At 39.5% G+C, this 25,172-nt stretch overlaps 2 protein-coding genes across 3 annotated transcripts; one reads left to right on the top strand and one right to left on the bottom strand.

The window, feature by feature from the left end:
• The first annotated feature begins 321 nt into the window (after window positions 1-321).
• Window positions 322-2,974, top strand: LOC131241287 (exosome complex component RRP41 homolog). Of its 2 annotated transcripts, none has more exons than XM_058240071.1 (5): window positions 322-368; window positions 472-518; window positions 620-680; window positions 2,573-2,611; window positions 2,706-2,974. In XM_058240071.1, exons 1-5 carry the CDS (start codon window positions 363-365, stop codon window positions 2,805-2,807), a joined length of 255 nt encoding a protein of 84 aa, XP_058096054.1. In that variant the 5' UTR covers window positions 322-362; the 3' UTR covers window positions 2,808-2,974. The 2 variants fall into 2 exon arrangements, with proteins under 2 accessions (XP_058096054.1, XP_058096053.1); XM_058240070.1 differs by having other exon boundaries at window positions 324-368; window positions 614-680.
• Window positions 2,975-11,347: 8,373 nt separating this feature from the next.
• Window positions 11,348-19,618, bottom strand: LOC131239160 (protein neprosin-like). The gene is made up of 6 exons (XM_058236716.1): window positions 19,492-19,618; window positions 18,660-18,811; window positions 17,742-17,749; window positions 17,396-17,577; window positions 12,622-12,753; window positions 11,348-11,665 (listed from the first exon to the last, which is right to left on the bottom strand). The coding sequence occupies exons 1-6, from the start codon at window positions 19,540-19,542 to the stop codon at window positions 11,348-11,350; spliced, it is 843 nt and encodes a 280-aa protein (XP_058092699.1). The 5' UTR covers window positions 19,543-19,618.
• Window positions 19,619-25,172: the final 5,554 nt, after the last annotated feature.

Below are 25,172 nucleotides of genomic sequence, written 5' to 3'. Positions count from 1 at the left end.
CCATCCAACCCATCCGTAAGGTCACATGGACCTGACTATTGTAAGCTCGATCAAAACTTCTGCGGCTCTCAAAATGTTTTTAATGGCGGGCGTTCAATCCTCACTGTGTGGTCCACTAGAGCATTGGACCTTTATCATTTTTGGGCTTATAATCTAAAATGATCTGGAAAAATGTATGGACGGCGTGGATAAAACCCATGCATTACGGTGGGCCCCACAGTGCCCCTGTTTGGACCGAGTCCATCAGGCGGGCCAGGACGCGATCCGCTTTCCTTAAACCCTCTCTCCCTCTCCCTCGCTCTCTCGTTTGGAGTTTTGGATACGTAAGCCCGGAAGGACTTCGATTAGATGGCCGTCGTCCCATGGAAGTAAATTCTCGCCCCCTGTCACTCTCTATCTCTGATCTCCATCGCTACAGATTTTTTTGGTCCTTCGCAATTGCTTTTCTTTTTTCCATTTCTTTTATTTTAGATGAGGAAAATTCGAGCAGAGATTGATGCAGTTGCGAAAGCTGATGGGTATTTATCAGTTTTGTTTTCTTGATTAAAAAATCGCTTTCTTTTACAAGAAATTGAAATGGGTTTGATTCTGTTTCTTCTTAAAATGCCCGCAGGCTCAGCTCTGCTGTTTTCGAGATGGGGAACACCAAAGTCATTGCTGCAGTCTATGGGCCTAGAGAGGTTGGTTTTTCTTTCTTATCGTCGATTCTTGTTTTCCGGCTGCGTTTGTATCTGAAATCATGTCGTTTGGATGCCTGCAAAATACTTAGTCATAAAGGGGTTACAGGTAAACACTTTACAGACAAGTGTTTGTATGGCAGGATTTTCCTCTAAGGTGTTTACAAGCAGTAAACATTTTTCATGTAAATTCACCCCTTTGTTACAGGCAAAAAGCCATTTTTCATATCATTGCGGATAAATTCTTTACAACTGAAATGACATTATTTATAGTAAAACACAGTGGTTGATATAAACTCATGATGCGTGGACTACCATGATGTGCAAAGTGTAAGACTTCTATTAGGTGGGCCCCACGTGGTCAATGGTTTGGATGATCTGACTGTTGGGTATTTAGATTGAGCTTACTAGTGGGCCCCACAACAGTGGTGATCGATGTGGTGTGCTTGGACTGTGTTACGTATCCATAGTACATGGACTCTTATCTAGTGCGGAGATTCCTGAGGGAGTAGTTGCGATGGGTTGAACTACTCCAGCCCCTCTTTTATAAATACATGTCTAGGCCAAGTTCATCAATTCACATCTAAACAATCTGCTGTCATTCAGGTAGGCATTTAAGATTCAGTTATTTAGTTTTATAGATTGATCCTACATTCCACATTCAGTCTTACATAAAGAGCATCAAGTCTGTCCATCATGTGCGTCCCTTGATGCTCTTGTATGGCCCTGAAAGAACAGCCCGATTGATCATCCGATGGGCTGCATGAGAGGGAACACTTGGAATGGATGCCTACCTTTAAAAGCCTTCCAGATTGTGTGTGTGGTGACTGTGGTCCATTGATCATTCACCTTTTTTCCTCTGAATATGGACTGTCTTTTTTGTGGCTGTTTGGTGGGTCAGAATCATTTTTAAGTGGCAACCAAACAAGGCCTAAGAAAATTGCAATTTGCTTAGTTAATCTTCATTTGGCTAATCAATTGCAACTCAATGTGCTAGTTTATCCAAATTCAACCTTAGGGTAAATAACTAGTCCCAAATTCTGATTACATTCATGTTAAGTTACCGATAAAAAATATATTCATTTTGTAATGCTTCTCATCTCAATTGAGAATTAAATTGGACATATAATATGCTATAACATTGAATTATAATTAAGTTACCCATTAAATTTATGAATTTTCTATGATCATGCATTATAATCTATCAGTATGAGACTATATAAGACTCAGATGATATTACAGACATGTGTCTCACAATAATATCACATATACATTAACAAGATTGGAAGGTAAATGCTCATGCTTCCTTGCATGAATCATATTGAAGATGTTTTCATTGGTCATCAAGTGGCATGCACATTTACAGATTGAAAGTAATTGTACTACTCCTCGCATATTTAAAAAAAAAGAAGGAATAACAGTGTTCCGTCTCTTTCATTGGTGTATTTCTCAGTTGAGTTGCTTCCTTAATGCGTTTGGTGCTCTTCTTTTAGTTGTGGATGGGATGAGCTCTTGCTCTCAATATCAATTGTCACATGAGGTATGGGACAAAAAGGAGAAAACTGAATTGAACTTAATGGGTTTCTGTTTTTTGTGCTAATGGATCCCAATCAAGCTCAGGAGCCAATCCTGATTTGGCATTACTTCCAAAATAGGCCCTTATCATTTTCTCAGTTCTCTTTAGAAAATCTGTTCAAAGTTGCAGTGGGTGGGAAGATTCAGTCATGCATGAGTTTCAATTCCTCCACACAAAAATTCATCTTTCATATAGATCTTCTATGGTAGACACGCATAGTGCATTCTAGATAAGTTGTTCTGTGTATGTCTTATAAATTAATATGAAGGTAAGCCTGTATAGTGTTTTGATTGATTGGAGTTTTTTTTTTTTTTTCTAGGTCCAAAATAGTAGCCAACAAATTACTGACCAGGCACTGGTAATGTCCTTTTGCCTTTGGTTACTTCCATTTTGGAATGCGTATGCCATGGACGCTTTGTCATCACCCATCTTTTGTCCTAATGTGTATGCAGGTGCGGTGTGAGTACAGCATGGCCAATTTTAGCACAGGAGACTGCATGAGAAGGGGTGACAGTTCTACCCTCTTTCACCCACTTTTATGCCATGTCTCATAATCAAAATTTTGATTAGTTGTTCATGTTCCTGATTGTGAAGGATCTGAACTTGTATGCTTGTTATACCGTAATTAGCTATTCCTATTGAAACTCAGAGTCTAAATGGTGCTGAAAGAAAATATGTATAGCCAAATAAATAGGTATGAAAGTCAAAACTTTAAATGGTATGAAGGACAGGTGATTTGAAAGGCAACTGAAAATTTTATTAAAAGAAGAAGAGAAGCAAGGCAAAACAAAGCAAAACAGCAAGACAAAACACGGCGAGACGCCATGGCGGCGACTCCAATACAGCCCCAGAAACTCCAGCGAGATGCCAAGTCATGCATTGTTTTGGATTCCCTATGAATGATGGTCCACTAGAAAGTTATTCTCAAAGGAAAAAAAAAATGAAGAAAAGAAAAAGGAAAAAGCGAGGAGTTGTTTGGGAAAGATCTTGGCAGACAACTCTGCTAACCTGTGATGATCTAGCGCCTAAATTGGTCAACGATAGATCTCAGACAGTAAATGATGCACTAGCCTTCAGCAATTGTTGAATTCCAAGCCCTCAGCAACCCCTCTTCAAACATTGTGGAAGATCCTTTGAGACCCTTCAACCACAAGTTTTCCATACATCTCCTATGAAACCAAACAATGTTATCAAGGTAGTGCCTAGTGTTGCACGGCTGGAACAGCTAGTTTCTTTTAATAGTTGGCATCAATGGTGATGGAGTAGTTGGGCAATGGCATTATTCACTTGGATTCCATGGTAAGAATGCTCTAGTCCAATCCACTCTACATAAGAAAGAACGAAACTTGTGAATAGAAAGGAATATGAAGTGTAAAAGAAAGTTAGAAGACAAACAAAGAGGATGACACTAAAATCTTTCCTTCCTTAGATGCCTTGCAATTACTCCTATAAATAGGCTAAAGAAGGAAGTTACTTGGCTTGCATAACCTCGGAGATTAGAAGACACATCGGATGATTGCGTGAACATGTAATGTGTTAGATTAGTTAATCATCTTATTCAAGTACATCTTCCAAGGTCCAAGTGTCATGTAGTCACTTGACTCACTTAAGTTCGACTTCTTTGGGTGAAAGTTGGGTTTAGCGTCTTGACTTGCTCGAGCCCATCCATCTCTAGTAGTTTGCCTCATGTGTTATCACATGCTTCTCCCACACCCTTTGTTCTCCAGTGTCCTTCTCTGCACCCTCCTAGTTTGTATGAACCAATTAATTGGAAGGTAGTATGGCTCGGTGATGGAGTCTGAAGATAGATTTGAATTTGAGATTAGAAATTTGAATTAGTACCAATTTGAGAATATGGATTCCACCTTCAGATGCTCAAGTACTTCAATTGATCCAATAATAGCAAGAAAGTATAAACATCTATGTGGAGTGAAGAGTCGCACCACATGAAACCTAAGGGAGTCACTCCCTAATCTATTTAGAAGCGTCACATCATTACACTGTGTTTCCAATCACAGGAAACGCAAAATAAGAAAGCAAATTACTTAATTCAAGTAATTCAGTGTGATGAACACAAAATATAAAAGTAGATTTCTTAATTAAAGTAATTCAGTGTGAATCGTGATGCAGGACATGATTACATGATTAGTCCAAATTTCAGTGTTTGGGCTAGATGATGTTTAGGATTGGTCAAGCAAGAGTGGAAAGAGATATATTTGGTGATCAATAGATCAGAAAGTTAAAGACAAGAATATGAAAGAAGGATAATGGACTGAGTCACACAACCTGAACTGAGTCTCACCTTAGTCATCTAAATGGAGATTGTTGAGTCACACAAATCGGTCAGAGACATCTCACCTCTGAAAGGGGTTGATGGAGTCACATCACCAAGGAAGCAACAAGTGCTGGAAAATTTGTTCTTATTCATTCATGCTGAAAAGAGAACTAGCATACTGGTTTTATAGAAGAGGAAACTTGCTAAAGTAGCCACATATAAATTAATAATCAATTCAGGAAATCTACCACTTTATATTTCCTATCTAAGCACTTCATATTCGCAGTCCCAGACAACTAATTTAGTTTCGAGTGCCACTTTGTTGTTGGAAATTCACCTTCATAAGCGCCCACAGATTTCACCTTTCGCAAGCCAACATTGTCTTTAATGACTGCCTTCGTTTAATAAATATCTTATAAATCTCTAAGCACTTGGGCCTACAAGCAAGTTATGAGCCTAGGCTTGGGTACGTGTATGGGTCTAGGCCTAGCTCTTGGGCGTAGGCATGGGCCTGTTGCCATCGTAGTGCCATTCATAGAGAGAGAGAGAGAGAGAGAGAGAGGACATGAAAGTTAAATATGATATGCAAGATTTTAGGCTTTAGATCATACTAATTTAGAAACAATCATAAAAAACCGCATCTTACATAAAGTCAAGCATTCAACAAGGGGAATCTACAATGTTCCAAGCCTACACATGTTAGGACTGGATCAATTAAAAATTATAGACCAAACAATGCTCAAAGGAGAGTAGATTCATGCACTTGCAAAGAATTATTCCTCAATCCAAGAGATTCACCATGTTTCAATTCGGGAAAGCCTAGGGTTTGTAAAAGTGGAATAGAACTTGGAATTTAGGATTATCTAGGATTAGGGTTAGGGATTTAGGCGAGAGAGGAGAGGATTAGAAGAGAGAGAGAACCTGAAAATAGTCCACATGTGTGGACAACAATCTGGCCCTGACGCACGTGCGTGGGATCCTGCCAGCACGTGTGTGGGGCCCACGAACCCAAAAAAGGAAAGCTTGGATCTGATCGGCCAGGGGTGGGCCACCCACACACCAAATCTCAGGGCGATCGGACGTCTGGTCCGTACATGGTACTCCGTCGAAGTTTCAGCCCTCCAGGAGGGTCTGATTCTACAAATCTGCTGTAGAAAAAGGATCGGCTGCAAAAAGGGGTGGATTTGATGATTGGATGGCTGTGGCAGGTGATGAATATTGAGGATAGGAGGTGGGGACGATTTGCGATGGGTGTGGTTTTGCACCGCGGTAGTTAGTCCTTTGAAGAAGGAAGGGTTTCGCACCCAATTAGATATTCATAACTCAGAGAATTAGAGAAGCAGGAAAATGCAAAATTTTATTCATAATCTTCAATGAGAAAAAACCTACAAGGAGTTACCTATTTATAAGAAAATCCTATACCCCAAAAGCCGCGCCATGTGCACACACTATTACTTAGAGACGAAGTAATAAAAATAACAACTAATCAATGAAATTTAAACCATTCATGTTCCTAATAACGATAATAACTAAAATTCAAAGTCCTAGATTATCTAGGGTAGTGGGCCACGATCATGAGATCCAATGGTGGGATCCATATGATGATCGGGTCCACTCCAAGGAACCATAGCACAACCCTCTAACTAGGAGGCCCTCCATAGAGTCGTCATCGATCTAGATCGATGGTGGGGCCTTCCTCCTTGCGTGCGTGCGTAGGGGGGGCGTTGCGTGTGCACGTGATGTCTCCATCAGAGAGAGAGAGAGAGAGAGACGGATGGATGGGGTGGATTTCTCAAAAAACGTTATGGTAGGCTCCACGTAGGTTTCTAGCTCACGACCTTCATGCTAAAGGCTTTTGCAGGTAGGGGGTAACAAGAACCAAGCTAGCTCGGTTAGCTCGCTCGATTCGACTCGAAAAAGCTCAATTCAACTCGGTTCGAAGTTGAGTTCGAGCCGAGTCGAGCTGATTTTTTGAGCTCAAAAATGAGTTCGAGCCGAGTTTGAGCTGCCCCAGATCGACTCGACTCGGATCGAACCAGTTCGGTGACTCAGTTACTTTGCTATTAATATTGCTTACCAAGTGTTTGATGAAATGACTCAACCAAGTGTGGTTGGTACCTGAAAGCGTGTAGGTAGGGCTGTACACAAACCGGGCTAGCCCGATTAGCTCGCTCGACTCGGCCCGAAAAAGCTCGACCCGGCCCGACCCGAAACTGAGTTCGGGTCGGGACGGGCCATTTTCTTCGGCCCGAAACTGAGTTCGGGCCGAGTTCGGATAGGTTCCAGTTCGGCCCGACTCGGCCCAAAACCCGACTCGGCCTGGCTCGACCCGGCCCAACTCGGCCTATATATATATATATATCTAAATTCTTACCTAGTTACCCTAACCATTTACAACAATCCAGGCCATCCAAATCGTGGGTCCCTTTGTAGATGGAGCAAAGTTCTAAAAATTTATGACAAAAACTCTTCCCAAAATCAAGGCCATTCAAGTTATCTGCCTAAGTTCTTCCCATGGAGTAGATGGAGCAGAGTTAAAAAATCAAGGCCATCCAAATCGTGGGTTCGAAACTGGCCCGAACTCGGCCCGAACTCGCCCAATTACTGACCGGGCCGGGTTCGGGCCGGCATGCTGGCCCGGTGACCGGGCCGGGCCGAGTTCGGGCTGCTTTGGCTGGTGAGCGGGCCGGGCCGGGTTGAGCCCAGTTCGACTCGGTTCGGCCCGATGTACACCCCTACGTGTAGGTTCTCAGTTCTCTTTCTTATCTATTTATATGCTAATATTGTGTATGAATGAGTCTATGCGTGTTGCTAATATTGTGTATGAATGAGTCTATGCATGTGAGTTCTTTAGTAATCAATTTTCATGATTGCATGCATTCTGGTAGCTCATGATCCATCTTCCAGAACTGATTCAAATGGTGAGTGTGCAAACTCTTCTTAAGTTGCCATAATGAATGATGCTAGTCTCTATAGGCACAACATTTCAAGGGTTTTGGAATTTATTTATTTTGTTCTCATTTTGTGCACAAAATTCTGTTCTTTGATAGTAAAGTTTGCAGTGTTTCTTGTCTCAATTTCCAAGGAAGGTATGTACATGAAACAAATACCCTTTTTTTCTTGGTTTTTATGTTGCTTGGAAGGTGTTTGATAAAATACCTGTAAAACCATTGCTTTTGTTTTACAAACAGTGGAATTTTAAAAGTGCAATCCAGGTGTTTGTGGAAATGCTGTAATGGCGAACTTGGCTCAAACTGGCCTGAGCTACTGACCGAACCGAGCCGAGTTGGCCAATCAGGCTCGAGGACTGAGCCAAGCTGAGTTTGAGCTGAGGTCAGCTAGTGGCCGAGCCGAGTCGAGCTGAGGCCAGCTGGACTCGGTTCGACTCGATGTACACCCCTATTTGTAGGAAATACACGGAGTCAATATTTTAATAACTAGTTTCACCGGTTTTGTTTCTCCACTCATCCCGTAAAATCTCATGGTTGGTTTGAAATTTTCACCATCTGACTACTAGCGTGTTGCCAGCACTCGACCTCAGGGAAAGGTACTATGTGGTGGACCGCATAGAACCTTTTCCCATATTCTATGCGGTCAAGCTCATGGGAACTTCCCATGAGGTCGAGTTGTGTGGGCCCCACTGTGATGTGTATCGACCATCAACACTGTGAATTTGATGGGTCCCCTTTAAATTATGGGATATCCTAAAAATCTGCCATGTACGGAACTTAGGTGGGCCATACCATCTAAAAGCATATGAAGACATGCTTAAAACTTATAAAATCACTTGGTGGGGCTCACTTGAAATTTGGATGCATCTAAAACTTGGTCTGACCCCTCATTCAAGTGGGACACACATAATGGATGGGCTGGATTTGTGAACCATATCTCGGTGGGCCCAACAAATAATTATAAATGTTTTAATAGAGGGTAACCCCTCTCAACTTTTGTATGTAGTGTGGCCCATACAACTCTTGGATTGACTTGATTTTTAAGCCCCAGGCCCAACATGGAATGGTGCATCTGACCGATGGGGTAGATGGTCGACACGCATCACGGTGGGGCCCACATAGCTCGACCTCATGGGAGGAAGTTCCCATGAGCTCAACCGCATAGAACCTTTTCCTATATATATATATATATATATATATATATATATATATATATATATATATATATATATATATATATTCAAAAGTATGTCCAATGGATTGGAATTTATTTTCTAATTTACTAACTAAAATAATGGTGCGGCCCTTATTGTGGGGCCCACTTTGATGTATGTATTGTATATCTACACCGTCCATCTGTTTTTTCGCATCATTTTAGTGCATGAACCCAAAAACGAAGTGGATCCAAATCCAAGGTGAACCATAATATAAGAAATTGTGGTGGTTGAACTCTCCACCATAAAAAAATAAAAAAATTCTAGGACATACCGAAATTTTTATTTGCCATCCAACCTGTTGATAAGGTCACAAATACATGGATGAAGGGACCACAGAAAATATTAGCTTGATCCACAACTTTTGTGGCTCACAAAAAAAGTTTTAATGGTCAGTCACCACTATTTCCTATCATGTGGTCCACCTGAGATTTAAATCACCTTCGTTTTTGTGGTCATGCACTATAATGATTTGGAAAAACTGATGGAGAGCTTGGATATACAATACATACATCAAGGTGGGGCCCAAGGTAAGGGTACACCTAATCCGCTCCTACATAATGTATGGGCTACACCTTTTAACTTAGCTGTTCATATGATCTTAGCCACTGATTTGATGATTTTTTTTAATATATATTAGAAATGGACAAAAAAGTCCAACCAATGGTTTGTATTCAATTGGCATAAGGTATCCATTAAGGGGCCATGATCATCCCCAGTGTTGCAAGTTCGTGGCACGACATATTGGGGGACCGAGGAAGCACACAAAGGTGAATCAAGTGATGTAATCCACTCGCACCAAGCAAGCAGAAAAAGAATACATCGATTCTAACGTGGAAAAACCCTTGCGGGAAATTACAAGAGAAGAGAGCTTACCCGATTCGAACAATCTTGAATCAAACCCTTGCTACACCCTTGAAACCCTTTGGACGAATTAAAAACCATTGGAATACCTCCTAATCCTATTTACACGTATTTATAAGCTATGGAAGAATCCCAAACGAAATTAGAAACAAATCCTGCAAAATCGTAAATCTGTACAGAATCCTTCGATGGAATCAAACATACTTCGATGTCATCGAAACTAATCTTTTGATGGCATCGAATAAACACCAAAACTTGTCCAGAGACAAAATATGATTTTTCGAAAATTCTTGATTGCATCTTGCTATGTTCGATGGCATTGAACATTTACTTCGATGTCATCGGACACATTCTGATGTCATCGAAAAGACACCCTGATGGTCCAGTGACCAACTGGAGGAAAAAAAAATCTCAATGGGATCGAACACTGTTCAATGCCATCGAAGGTGACATCGAACAGTCTATCAATAGCATCGATAGGCTCTATATCTGACTTGATTTAAGACATCAAATACAACAATAACGAGCTTACTTGGTTAGCTTACTGCTGGATTGGTGGACATTTATTGGATGGTTAAAAATGAAAAGCATCCAATGGTCTTTAAGTGTTCACAAATTAGAGGCTTGAATTGTTCAAGCAAATCTGATTCTCGGGTGTAATTTGGGTTACAGTATTTAGTAGGTTTAATTTGAATTAACATATACCACATGTATGATTTTGTCTCTTACGATAACTAAATCATTGTCATGCAGGCCTTTCAAATCTTTCCATCCCTTTGGTTCCCTCTTATCATTCTTTTTTGCTCGACTGATTTCGGCTTCTTTCTGCTCAACCGCTTTTCGTTCAACCGTGTTTCTTTCAGCCGTGCTCCATGATATATATTTCCCATAACCATGACAGGACACATTTCCTTTTTCAGTTTGATTTCCCACGGATGATCATGAATAGGGTACAACACTCCCCAGTAATAAAAAGCTGGTTCGGTTGAAAACTAAAGGTAAGCCACAGCATCCGGAAGAGCTGGGATGGGCGCTCACCCACCGTTAATTTTCAATGGGACCCACCTTGGTTTGTATATACCACCCAATGCATCCATGTGATGCTTCTCATGGAGACGAAGGTACTCACCAAAAATTACGTTTTTTGAGACTTAGGTGAACCACAAAACATAGATTTATGGGTTCAAGGCAGATTTTACACTTTTTCCCACAGTGAGGGACATATGAATTTTGAATCGGTGTGTTGGGATTAAGGCCTAAAATGGGTGGCACACCTGATGGACAGAGTGAATCTCAAACATATGGAATCATGAGTTTTGGATCAGCATGATTCTTTTATATGGACGGTTCCATGAATTTTAGGCCAGATCAGGGATGGGTCAGGCCTGACCCAATCATTTTTTTATTTGGGCCTGCCCATGCTGATGTAGGCCTGAACTAAGCCTTGGGCATTACATTGTAGGGCTGAGCCCGGGCTTAGAATGGTCCAGCCCACTGTCACCTCTAATGAGAGGTGGGACCATGCATTTAAGACATGGCTGACTCATCGGGTCAGGAGAGTCGAGCCACAACTCACTTTTAAACCAGACCTCATTAGACCGAGTCCGGGTCGACTCAGATGAGTCATGTTATGATCAAAATAATCAAAGAAGGTACTTAATCAAATAAGAAAAGCAGTGTAGGGAATTTTTGATAAATCCCCCATTTATTTGTTACTTATTTAGAAAACCCATATATGAGTCAAGCTTACAGTGCATAAAAACATTGAAAATCCACCGTCCATCACAACTCTAGCATCCACCTGGCCCGCCAAAAAAGAAATTCCTATCCCAGAACCCACCTAAGTTGCCACCATCATTCAACTTGTAGCACTGCAGATCTGAATAGACGAAGCCATCATTGGGGACGTCTTTAAAAGTGTTGGGGATGTCTTTAAAAGTGTAGGTGTTGTCCACATACTGCAGCCTCCTCATATAAGAGGCCTTTTTAAACCCTTCATCAGGAAATTGTCCACTTCCCATTGGGGGGCTTTTGATTCCTTCAGGTGTGCACGTCTCACCACCCCAATCAGTTCCAGTTGATTTGTCGGCTAAGCTTGTGAAGATGGACTGAGTCCAATAACCCACTGGTAGTCTGGTACATGATCATCTCCAAATGTCAACCACCAATCACCTGTCGATTTTTCCTGTAATAGCAGTAGCCAGATCAGGTGGGGTCCAGTACTATAACAACTAGCAGCAGGCACCATTTATCAGGTGGGACCACTGTGAGCATGACCTGGCCTAAAAATCAGGCTGGGCCACAGCAAAGGGAACACTGGAAGACATTGGTGAGGGTACACCATAGAAACATCCCGATGGAATGTGTGGAACATGTCACCTAGCCTGACGTAGAGCGAATCACAGACACTTTCATGGCAAAGATGGTCTAGAGAAGGCCCGATCAGAGGCCGAAATGATCCGGACCATTAAAATATTCATATCTCGCAAACCGGAATGAATTTTTCGACATATCATATATGATTTTGGGTAGGAGAAGCTACTTTAGCCAACCAACCCCGCTATGCTGGGTTCCCCATGTCGGATTTGCGATATTCTATCATATTGACGGTCAAAAGTCCATTTTATTTTCATTTTTCCCTATAAATAATAAGTCTTGGTTCTATCATTACTTTTGATCATTTGAGTTGTAGGAGTCATGCCCAACTATTTTTGGCCAAAACCATGAAGTATAATAGAAATTATGACTGTCAGTTTACCATTTATAGTAAGTCAAGTTTTTAGGGTGTTTGAGTCTAGAACTCCATCCTAGGTTTTAACTCATTGTTTAAAGGATTGTAATTTTATTTTTATCATCAATTAATTTATTTTTGAATTTATTAGATATTATTTTTATTTTATCTCTGGTGGATTCGAAGAAAATCCATGGGGAATCCATAGAGCACCGTAGATTCAGAGTAGTTATCCATGAGGAAGACCGTGATCGACCTCATCACGTCCTTTACTACATCATAACCCTTCATCAGGTGGCCCATTAACTTATAAGAAAGAAGGTTGAGAGGTACCTTAAATACTGCCAGGGTCACTTCCTCCTGTTGATCTCCATTGTAGACAGAAGTTCGCAGGAAAGAGCCAAGGGCTATATCTTTGCTCACTTGTACAAAACCAGGGCACAATAGATTGTAGCAGCCTATTGTCTTGTATGAATCGACTTTTATTAGAAGTGTACATTGATATGAGAAAAAGTGTTTTACTACTAGAAGAGAATGAAGATACAAACCATTCAAATCATGGGATGGGCCACCTGATGTAGATGGGTGAAGGTCCAAAATTAGATTAACAGCAGAGTTCCATGTAAGACTCCTATCAGGTGGGCTACACATGATCACAAGTGTAGATTTGACTGTTAGATTATTCTAATTGAGTGATTTAGTGAGCTCCACTACAGTCGCAATCATTGTAAATAGGTTTGGGGCGGGACGTTTAAACCATAATTCTTATACACGGTTATTAAGCAGGATATGGAAACCTAAGTGTGGAGACCCTGGAGGAGAGAAGTGTGATGGGTAAGCTTTTCTACTCCTCTTTCTTATAAATAGATGTCTTAGTCCCCTCACTCACATAAGAGAGAAAACCCTAATTTCATTGGATGTTCTCCTAAAGGTGTAAGGTGCGAAAGACCAAGATCCTTTATCAGCGATTACATGTCATCGAAAATGTCTTCTCAATCATATACACATTTAGGGGCTGTTTGATTTTTCGTGTATCAGGGAAATACCGGGGAAAAAGCTCATTATTACCCTTTTTACTCTATTTGAAATTTCAAGCGTATTTTCGTCTAGAAACTTGGTCCAAAAAAGCTTATTTAAATTTGTGGACCCCACTGTGATGTGTATGACATATCCACAGCGTCCATCAATTTTATTAGAAGATTTTAGTGCCTAATTTCAAAATTGAGACAAATGCAATGCTCAAGTGGCCCATACCGGAGGAAACAATGGCCTTAAACGTTCACCATTGAAAGTTATTTTGTTCATTAGGCCCACATTGATGTTTATTTATCATCTAATCTGTTCATGAAGTTATAAAAACATTGATAAGGAGTAAACACAAATATCAGCCTCATCCAAAACTTCTGAGGGCCACACAAATTTTTATACGGTGTGGTGTGGTCCATGGGAGCTTTGGATCTGCATCATTTTTGGGTTCATGTCCTAAATGAGGCTGACATATATGATGAACGATGTGGATACGCCACGTACATCACAGTGGGCCCTACATTCATTTTGCAGCCTAGCACTGAAAACTTCAGCCGTCAACGCCTGCATCGGAAACGATGTGATAATTACCTGGGTAAATAATTATTATCCATTTACTAGGTAATTACCTCTTACATGAAAAATCAAACAAGCCCTTAAGATTAAAGCATTAAATCTCCATTAATGATGCATATACAATCTGTCAATTCCTCATTACATATCTAATATTCCAACCTCAAATCTATCAAGTCTCAGTTTGTTGAATGTGAACCTTTATTTTCTTTCCATCTTAAAGTTAGATTTGATATCCTCCGATCTGACGGTTGAGATCATCTTCATCCCTGTTCTTTTTTAGTTCATGGGTGGGCCCCATGATTTGCCGAGTGTGAACGCAACAATAGAGTTTTTCCATGCATGCAAATGGATGCTATACCCTACTGACATATCAACTAAGAAGTGACTCCACTATTTAAATTTAAATACATGGCACAAGTTTTGGGTCTATGTTCACTTAAAGAGGTGGCCCATTAATTGAACAGTTTGCAGGTATAAGAAGAAATTAATGACTGTGAAGCTTACTGTCCAGAACACAAACAAACGAGGTAATCCACCGCCGTAGAGTTGCGGATATACCTAAGAAAATTAGTAGCTTGGATGATATCAAAGTTTCAAATGAACTAAAAAATCAACGATCATAATTCATTGAATTTTCAAAAAGTAGTAGATAGGATGACGTACATTCCATCCAGCCTTTATGGTATTGAGTTGATCTATTGGGCCATTTATAATCCACAATTGGGCCAAGCTAAATTGCCTGTTATCTGAAACTAGTGGACTCCACACATTCATAGTCGCTCGGGTTCCAGACCATTCACCTACATGGCTTATAGTAGCAAACTTGATTTTAAAATTTTAAAAGAAAAGAAAAGAAAAAGAAGATAAGTATATTAGTATTACATACATCACTTTAAATAAAAACGATAACATTCCATCAGATCGATCTGTGCCGTCTACTAGGTTGAGTATACATTTTTTGGGCATCAATGTGAAAATCACAATGATCAAATGGGCTGATCTATCAATAAGTTGGCCTTTTCTTTTTTGTGGCTATCCATTTTCAAAGCCATTGATGGGATTATTAGTAGTTTTCTAATAAAAGTGATTTTTAAGAGCTGTGAGCTATTTATGATGGGCCCCAGCAAACATGGCACAAGTGGTGGATTTGGCCTATTTTTCTATAAATAGTGTTAACCATTCATTTTATAGGGCCATTATTTGGAACTAATGGACGACATAGATCAGTTGGTTGGAACCTTCAGGTGTCACGCTCCAAAATTCGGGTACAGAGTGTGCACCCTTAGATCTGAGTTTCAATATAATCAGTTTAATAAGAAGTGATAATTATATTAGAGGTGATAATTCCTTAAAGTGTACTAACTTAATTCCTTAATCATTTTAATCAGAGGTGATAATTATACACAGTATAAGTTCCACCATAATCTCAATCATACATACATAATACTTAACACCAATCAACCAGACATATTTAAATCTTAACGACCCTTAAAATAAAATAAACCTTAAAAATCATTCATTTATTATATCATCATATTATAATTATGCTTATTCCATAATAATATTGTTTCAATCAAATAAACTACATAATTTCTTAAATTCTTAAAATCAATATCGATATGTACTATACGTTAATCAAACTATGCTAGCAAATAAACCACATAATCAGAAATGGTCTAATGCCGCTACTTTATCTTTAGATAAGTATAGTCACGTTTCATATGGGTCGTGCTCAGGTACAGTAGATCCTTCTGGTTCTTGTGCCACATCATCTGCCAATGACTCCTCTGTACATTTTTTCCATTAATAAAAAGGTAAGTTGGCCAGGCTTAGTGAAATAACCCAGCATGGTCATAATCATAACAATTAAAATAATACAAAAAATGTATGTAAAATGATATAGATGCAAATGGTGTATGAATGCATTGGATGGGATGATCATCCATCTGCTTGGTTTGGAGGACGTCAACCCGCATCCACCCGTTGAGTAGGCTTTCACCTTTCGGTAGGCTTGGGCATAGTCTGCATCTGGTAACGCTTTACCAAGATCGACATTTCTTTCAGGGGGGGCCCCTACGATCAACCATGCGTTATGCAAATGCAATGAATAATGAATGATATATAAATGCATATTTTTCATATTTGACATAATTGTCTTAATCAGAATATTCACATATGAATTTAGCATACAATTATCATAACAAAATATTCAAATCAGTATATCAATCAATCAAACAACCACAAATGATTTATTTTAATTTTAATGAATCATGAAATAAGTTGGGTTACTCATATAAATCTGATAGTGTAGAATCCACAAGGTAATTAGGTTAGTTTGAATTCAAAGATCCTATCAATTATATCAATAATCCACAAGGTAATTAGGTTAGTTTGAATTCAAAGATCCTATCAATTATATCAATAACATTATTATTCATCTAGTTATTTTACATGGTGGGGCCCACCTTTGATATACATCCTAAGTGGTCAAACCTTAAATGATCAAATAATTAAAATTATATATTTATTAAATTTAATTATCAAGATTTAGATTTTTAAAAAAAAAAATTCTGAAATTAAATGTCAAATAATTAATCGAGGTGGGCCACCGGATGATTGGATCATCCAGATTCTTGAGGTCTTGGCATATTTTATCTCTACACATTGGAAGAATTATATGGATCTAACCACATATACATCGATGACCCATCTCGACTTTCTACGCTAAGTGATATCAATCACTTGCGCAGAAATCTAGCTTTCCTAATTAAATACTTATAGATCTGATTAGTGTGGCCCATCCGATGGTCAGATCGATCTGAAATTCAAGGCACTGTTATCTTTTGGTGCTTAGGATTAAATGACTCGTTCAGATCTATCTCACAAGATCTGAAATCAAATTTTATCCATTCACTTTATTCCTAAAATATTATTAACCAGATTTGAAATCATAAAAGCATAACTTTATTAAAAAAAATTCTACACACCTATATAATGATCGTGTGGATGATACACACCATCTATTGTATAAATCGGAAAGAAATTAACAAGATAATAAAAAACTAAAAAGATTTAAGGGTTAGAACTTACCTGATAAAATCTTCTTAGAATCTCCTCTCCCTTTTCTTTAGGGCTTCCTATCTCTTTTTTTCCTTACTTCTAGATAGGATAAGCACATCCTCCCTTATCCTATCCTGAATTTATTTTTATTTTTTTTTTATGACATTTGATAAAAAATTTACTATTACTACTTCAAGAATCGGTCCCTAGACCTCTCTCCCAACTCAATAATAAAATATTTAAATATTTATTTTAGTTTTTTTTTAATGCATTAAAATTTAGGATTGTTACATCAAGTGTCCATCACAAGCTAATTTAAAAAGCCACTTCTTGGATCCATATGAATGGTTCGGATCATGTCATGTCTGAAGGTCTACACGGGTGAGAGCAATACATGAAAAAAAATGCCAACCGAAAATATAGAGAAGAGTAAAAAGGGACTTACATGATGGGTCACATCGGTTGCAGGCTTTCTACCAAAATCAGAGAGAGATTTAGCTCTTAATAGGTCTTGCATTGTAGTCCGTCGAATAGGTATGGTCCCAAATGGACACCCACCTTCCTTGAGCCCAAACTCTAGATTTGTATTTGAAGGGTGTTTATTCTCCATCCCTTTTGGATAGGAATCTGCATGCGCAGTAAGTTATTAGTTTTTAAACGTTACAAAGTCATTAGGGAAATGTCATTATATATATATATATATATATATATATATATATATATATATATATATATAGAGAGAGAGAGAGAGAGAGAGAGAGAGAGAGAGAGGCACATGCAGACCTTCTTACGTGAGTAGCTGTCCGCACCTTTGCACACATGTCATGGGCATAAAATTTGAACGGCTCACGTGATGCTGCACCCCTTGAAACTCTATCGGCCCAAATTTCAGCCTATCCAAAACTCTAGTAGGCCATAGCAAAGAGAAATGCAAATCAAGGGAGGAAACTATTTCTTTTTGCCATGGCTCACCAGAGTTTTGTATCAGGCTAAAAGTTAATTGGGCTGGTGAGATTTCAAGGGGTACCGCGTCACGTGGACCATTCAGATTATGTGCCCATGACGCATGTGCAAAAGTGAGCACAGGCTCTCATAAGAAGGTACCGAAGTATGAATGCTTGCACCAGAACTTTTTAAGAACTCATCTTCCAAAATCTAAACGGTCCATGTGATGCAACACTCAATGAAACCTCCCGGACCAACTTTCACCTTAATAAAAAACTTTGGTGGGCCATAGCAAGAGAGAGAGAGAGAGAGAGAGAGAGAGAGAGAGAGAGAGAGAGAAATCAAGGGAGGAAATTGTTAACTTTTGCCATGGCCCACTAAAGTTTTGAATCAGGGTGAAAGTTAAGCCCAAGGTGCTGCATTACATGGCTGATTCAGATTTTGCGCTCATATCATGGGAGATGAGTTCTGTGCAGGTGAGCATTTCCACACACACACACACATGGCATGGTTTCCAGGTGTTTTTTTAAAATCCAAATCATGCATCTGGTGGGTATCACCCTCCACAATTACCCCCAATTGTTCCATTTAGTGTGCCCCCCACCTGTGATGCAGGATTTTGGATGCAGACCTGACAAAGGGTACACATCTAATGGACAGTTAGGATGGATAAATGTTAAGAATACTTTTCAACTAAGATGGGGTGATCATCTAATCACTGGCCCACAAAAAAAAAAAAAGATACCTATTTCTATATAAATGACTAGGATTGTCTGATCACTGCAAATCTTGGTGTATGGCCTATAAATGAAAAGAAAGAGAGACTAACCTGAATTATGTGATTCTTGAGTGAAGGATGATCAAAAGCTGGTTGCTTATAAATGTCTACACAATCAAAGATATCTCCATATTCCGTCTGCAAGAAACTTTAAACATCCATCAATATTCCAAAACATTCTAATGATGGCGACCATGTCCTTGATCATGATTACAATGTGTGATGATGATGACTGATCAAGCTTTTTACAATTTATGAATAAAAGAAATGTGCTGATGTGGACATAGGAGCATAGATATGGCAGGCGCATGCATGTATACGCACACGTGTATACAGTGCGCCCGAAGCCACTGGCTATACGCTTATGAGCTATAACAGCCTTAAAATAGCATGGCCTAGGCCAGGCTCACTGACCATCCTTGTTCATTTGGTCCACTTTACAATGATCCTGACCATTCATGTGTTGAGAGCAGCCCAGATGGGTGGCTCTGCAAAGATGTTTCCAATTAGAGACGCCCAGTAAAAATTAATGTTTTATCAAGAGGAATGATCCCATACATTTCAACATATGGTAGTGAGCCAAGTGATGTATAGGTGCTATCTAACCTCTTCATAAAATCCCCAAGAAGTCAAGTGGGCCCCACTAAAGGTCCACCATGTTGTGGGCATGCCATCCAACTCAGTCATCAGCTTCACCCCCACAAGGTTGAAGGAACACATCCAAGGTCATTTCAAAACTCATGGGGGCCACACCACTTGAATATATATGTTTTGGCTTGACCATACATTAATTAGTACATGCTTGTTACATGACTTACCTGAATGCTCTCCACAGCAGGCTTGTTGAGACGCTTGAGTTCTCTCTTCATTTTCAAATGTTCTTCTTTTGATATACTTCTTGCATCGCAGCAAAGAAGAGAAATCGCTATCAAAACTAATATCAGAATCTTACTCTCGCCCATTGCGTGCTCTTCTATTTCTAATGGTTGGATGCATATCTATTTATAGAGTAGCGGTCTCCTGCGAACTCAAGATAAAGAGTCTCTTCTACACTCGCGGAGAGACTCTTGGAATTGCATTGCAAATGAATTTCATGCACTCTCTCCTACACACACCAAGAGTACACCAAGATACTCTTGGAATTGCAAGTTAATTTCACGCAAGAGCAAGATCCGGTGCACGGATTCTGTGTGGGGCCCATTATGATGTTTATGATAAATCCAACCCGTCCATCCGTTTTTTGAAATCATTTTAGGACATGCGACCAAAAAACGAGGAGGATCCAAAAATTAAATGTGCCACATGAGAGGAAACGGTAGAGATTTAGTATGGCCCACTTGAATTTTGGATCCTCCTCATTTTTTGGTATGATGTACTAAAATGATATCTAAAAATGAATGGACGGGTTGGATTTCACACAAAGATCACAGTGGCCCCACACATAAGGTGGGCCCCACTGAGTTTACTCCGTACAATCCGATTTCCTGATCGGCGACGGAAGCAAACTGCGCAGTGAGTAACTCACTACGCTTAACGTACTGAGTAAACTCTGTGAGGTCCACCATGATTTATGTATGTGATCCGCTCTGTCCATCCATTTTACCATATAATTTTAGGGCCTGATCCCAAAAATAAATCATACAGAATGTTCAAATGGACCACACCACATGAAACAGTTGAATTGAACATCTACTGTTGAAAAATTCTTGGGGGCCAAGGAAGTTTTGGATCAAGTGTATATTTGTTTTTTCTCTTCATCCATGTCTGTATGATCTTATGAACAGTTTGGATGACAAATAAAATTACTGTAGAGCCTAGCAAGATTTCAATGGTTGAAATCATTATTCCCACTGTTTCCTGTGATCTGATCAACTTGAGACTTCGATTTGGTTTAATTTTAGGCTCAACCCCTTAAATGATATGGAAAAACGGATGGACAGGGTGGATTTCTCAAAATATCCCAGGTAGACCTCACCTAGGTAGACCTACACAGGATTACACATCCAATGATCGGAGTAGATTCCGTGGTACGCATCACGGTAGGCCCTGTGCTAATATAAAGGTGGGACCTCTTGGACGGTTGGTTCCCAAAAATGTCGGACATTCCCGAGATTGGTGTGGAGTGGATTAGTGTTGCCCGGTAAAAAAGCAGTGGGGTGCTTACCTGACCGTGGGGCCCACCTTCATGTATGCGCTAAATATCCACGCCATCCAACAGTTTTGAGACATCATTCCACTGTATGATCTTAAAAACGAAGTAGATCCAAATTTTAAGTGGATCACACCGCAGAAAAGAGTAGACATTGAATACCCACCATTAAAAACTCCCCACCCCTATGGTAATGTTTTGTAGGCCCCACCATGATGTATGTGTTGTATTTACATCATCCGTCCATTTAGAGTGATCATTTTATGGCATGAGACAAAGAATGAGGCAGATACAAAGCTCAAGTGTACCCCACCACAGAAAACATTAGGGATTTAAGGCCTACCCTTAAAAACATATTGAGGCCACAAAAGTTTTCGATGAAGCTGATATTTGTGTTATTTCCATATTCCATGTCTGTGTTAACTTATAAACATGTTGGATCTCAAATAGACATCATGGTGGGCCCTATAAAGGTTTCAACAGAGGGCATCATTGTTCCCAATGTTTTCTATGGTGGGGTTCACTTAGCTTTGGATCTACATCATTCTTTGATTTATATCTTAAAATGATGTATCCAAATGGATGAACGGTGTGGATACAATACAAACATCATGGTGGGGCCCACAGAACGTGGCGACATTACTTTAGCATCTAATCCTTGACCGCCAGCATTACGGGCATTAACCAACGCCTTAAAGTAGCGTGTTCGAAACAGATACTACATGTAATCCCACCCGAGATCCACTCCGAACATTAGATATATAATCAAGTAATAGGCCTAGTGCCAATGAATCAGGCTAATCCGTGATTCAGACACCAATGAGAATAACTAGAAGAGAGACATCCACCCTTGATTTTTACAGGGACCATCATGATGAAACTGTGAAATCTATTCCAACCATTAGATGTGAGACCAAAATTAAGCTTAGGTCCCAAAAATTAGGCTCATCGATACTGTTTGCAGGGTTAACCTTTCCATGTACACTAATTCCAATAGTGTGGTCCTCTTGAACTACATATGTAGATAAATTTTGAGACCTTGATCTAACATGGAGTGACATAACGTGATGGATTGATTTTACATTAACACCATGATGGGCCCACCTAAGCCATGATAAATTTTGAGACCTTGATCTAACATGGAGTGACATAATGTGATGGATTGATTTTACATTAACACCACGATGGGCCCACCTAAGCCATGACCGCTTTTCCATGCTAAAAAGAAATTAGCCTTGTAATGGAAGCATTTACTTACATTAATTATGAAGAAAGTTTTCATTAACCACAACGCTAGTTGGATGAAAACGTAATGTCCAACTAGTTGTGTGAGCATTACTCTATATATATATATATATGGGAAAAGGTACTATACGCTCGACTATATTATACTATAAGGTCGAGTGTTGGCGTTACGTTATTCATTGGATGGTAAAAATTTTAAACAAACTGAGAAATTTTATAGGGCCGCAATTGAATTTATGTGCGAGCCTTTCGTTATTGGAAGATCATGTGCTAGGATTCTGTGTAGGGCCCACTATCATTTTGTGATAAATTCACACTGTTCATTTGTGTTTTTTTAAAAAAAAAATAAATTTCACGTTAGGGCATGAGACAGAAAGTGGGGAGATCCTAAAATCATGTAGGCTTCCGATAGGAAATAGTGAGGAATGGATGTCTGCTGGTGAACATTGGTGGGTTACATGGATTGAGTTAATACTTTTATATGTTCAGTTCATCCAAGTAAGAATGACCCTGTTAACAGTATAGATGGCATATAAGAATAATGGTAGACCTTAGGAAGGTTTCAACGATAGGCATTTAACTACTCACATTTTTTTATTGTGTGGCCCAGTTGAATTATAGATATACCTCATTATTTTTCCGACATCCTAACATGACCAGAAAAAATAAATGAACGTGGTGGATTTCTAATAAACATTATAATGGGCCCACATATCTATGTAGATAAAAATTCCTTCTCACACCATCTAGAGGACAGTCTGCGAGGTGATTATTCAATCACCACTGTTTTCGATAGTATGGTTCCCCTTAGAATTGAATCTTCTTTATTTGCGGACTCAGGACCTAAAAATATCTTTCAAAACAGATGGGTCATGTGGGTACACAATATGTAGATCAAGTTGGGCTCCACGATGATGGTTGCACTGTCCTAAGTTAGGCACCTAATTTACTTCCTTTCACGGGGTGCGGATTAGCTACTTATAGGTTGAGTAGTGAGACTAGCTACTGAAGTGACATCACCAAGCTCTGGGCCCCACCATGATGTACGTTTTGTATCCATACCTTCCATCCATCCAGAGAGATCATTTTAGGGCAATATCCAAAGAACTAGTTAAATTTAAAGTTCCAGTAGATCCCAGCACAGAAAACAGTGGGACTGTGACGCCCACCATTAAAAACTTCTAAAGGCCACAAAAGTTTTAGATTAAGCTGATATTTGTGTTTTCTCTTATTTCATGTCTTTTTTTAAACTTTTGAACAGGTTGGATTTCAACTAAAAATTATGGTGGGCCTTAGGATAGTTTCAACGGTGGGAATCACTCTCCCCACTGTTTTCTGTGGTAGGGTCCACTACAGCTTTTTAATTGCCATATTCTTTAGCCCATGCCCTAAAATGATATTTAAAAATGGATGTACGATATGGATATAACACGTACATCATAGTGGAACCAGCGTAACTTAGTTATGTCACCTCGGTAGCCGACTCGCTACTCAACCTGTCAGTATCTAATCCACGTCCCCTTTAGCGTGGGAAGCGGAAAGGCTAGTGTGCCACACACCACTTGCAGTTGCTAGGCCCCACCATGATATAAGTATTATATCTACACTGTCCATTCATTTGGAAAAATCATTTTAGGACATTAGTACAAAAATTAAGCAGATCCAAAGCTTAAGTAGACCATAACATAGAAAGTAGTAGGGATTGAACACCTATCATTGAAAACTTCTTGGGGCTACAAAAGTTTTGGATCAAGATAATATTTGTTTGGTCCCTTCATCTAGTTTGTGTGACGTTATGGACAGGTTGGATGTAAAATAAACATTATGATGGGCTGTAGAAAGGTTTTACCAGTGGGCATCATTGTCCCTCCTCACTTTATGTGCCGTGGTCCGTGGCCTCCAAGAATTTTTCAATGGTAGAGGTTCAATAAAACTGTTTCATGTGGTGTGGTCCACTTGAGCTTTGGATATACTTAATTTTTGGTCTCAAAGCCTAAATTTATCCTTTAACATGGATGAACGGAGTGGATAAAATAAATAAATAATTGTGGACCCCACAGAGTTTACTCAGTATGCTAAGGGTACTGAGTTACTAAGTACGCAAGCCGCTTCCTCGCGGGAAATTGGATTGCGGACTGAGTTAACTCAGTAGGCTTTTATCGTACTGAGTAAACTCAGTTGGGACCACTGTGAATGTCTGTGGTTTATCCACACTGTCAATCCATTTTTCCCAATAATTTTAGGCGTTGATCGCAAAATTGAAGTAAATCCAAAACTTAAGTGGACCATGCCATAGGAAAGTGTGGAATAATGATTTCCACCGTTAAAACCTTCCTAGGGCTCACAGTAATGTTTATTTTTCATCAAAGCTGTTCATATGATCACGAAGACATTGATGAAGAGAAAACACAAACATCAGCTTGATCCAAAACTTCCGTGGCCTCCAAGAATTTTTCAATGGTAGAGGTTCAATAAAACTGTTTCATGTGGTGTGGTCCACTTGAGCTTTGGATATACTTAATTTTTGGTCTCAAAGCCTAAATTTATCCTTTAACATGGATGGAGTGGATAAAATAAATAAATAATGTGGACCCTACGGAGTTTACTTAGTATGCTAAGGGTACTGAGTCACTCAGTACGCAATCCGCTTACTCGGTGCGCAATCCAATTTCCTGCTAGAAGGTCCTGCCTTGTAAACTTGTATGAGGCCTACCGTGGGATTTTTTAAGAAATCTACCCCGTCCGTCCATTTTTCCAGATCTTTCAAGGGGTTGAGCTTAAAATTGAACCAAATCTAAATCTCAAGTTCATCATATCACAAGAAATAGTGGGAATAATGATTTCAACTATCGAAACCTTTCTAAGCCCCACAGTAATGTTTATTTGTCATCCACCGTTAAAATCAAATATGAGCTCCATCCGGAACTTTTGTTCCATAAAAGACGTTTTTAATGGTGGGCGTTGAATCCTGCTGTTTCCTGTAGTATGATCCACTTGGAATTTTGATCTGCTTCGGCGTGGATATATAATAAATCCATCAAGATGGCCCCACTCCTAGAAAGGCTTTAACCGTGGAGGCATTATCCCCACTGTTTCTTGTGGTGT

This window comes from Magnolia sinica, chromosome 3, assembly GCF_029962835.1.
Source record: "Magnolia sinica isolate HGM2019 chromosome 3, MsV1, whole genome shotgun sequence".
In the NCBI taxonomy this organism is placed as follows: domain Eukaryota; kingdom Viridiplantae; phylum Streptophyta; class Magnoliopsida; order Magnoliales; family Magnoliaceae; genus Magnolia; species Magnolia sinica.
The sequence above is the reverse complement of the archived record's forward strand: the minus strand, read 5'-3'. Positions and strand labels throughout refer to the sequence as shown.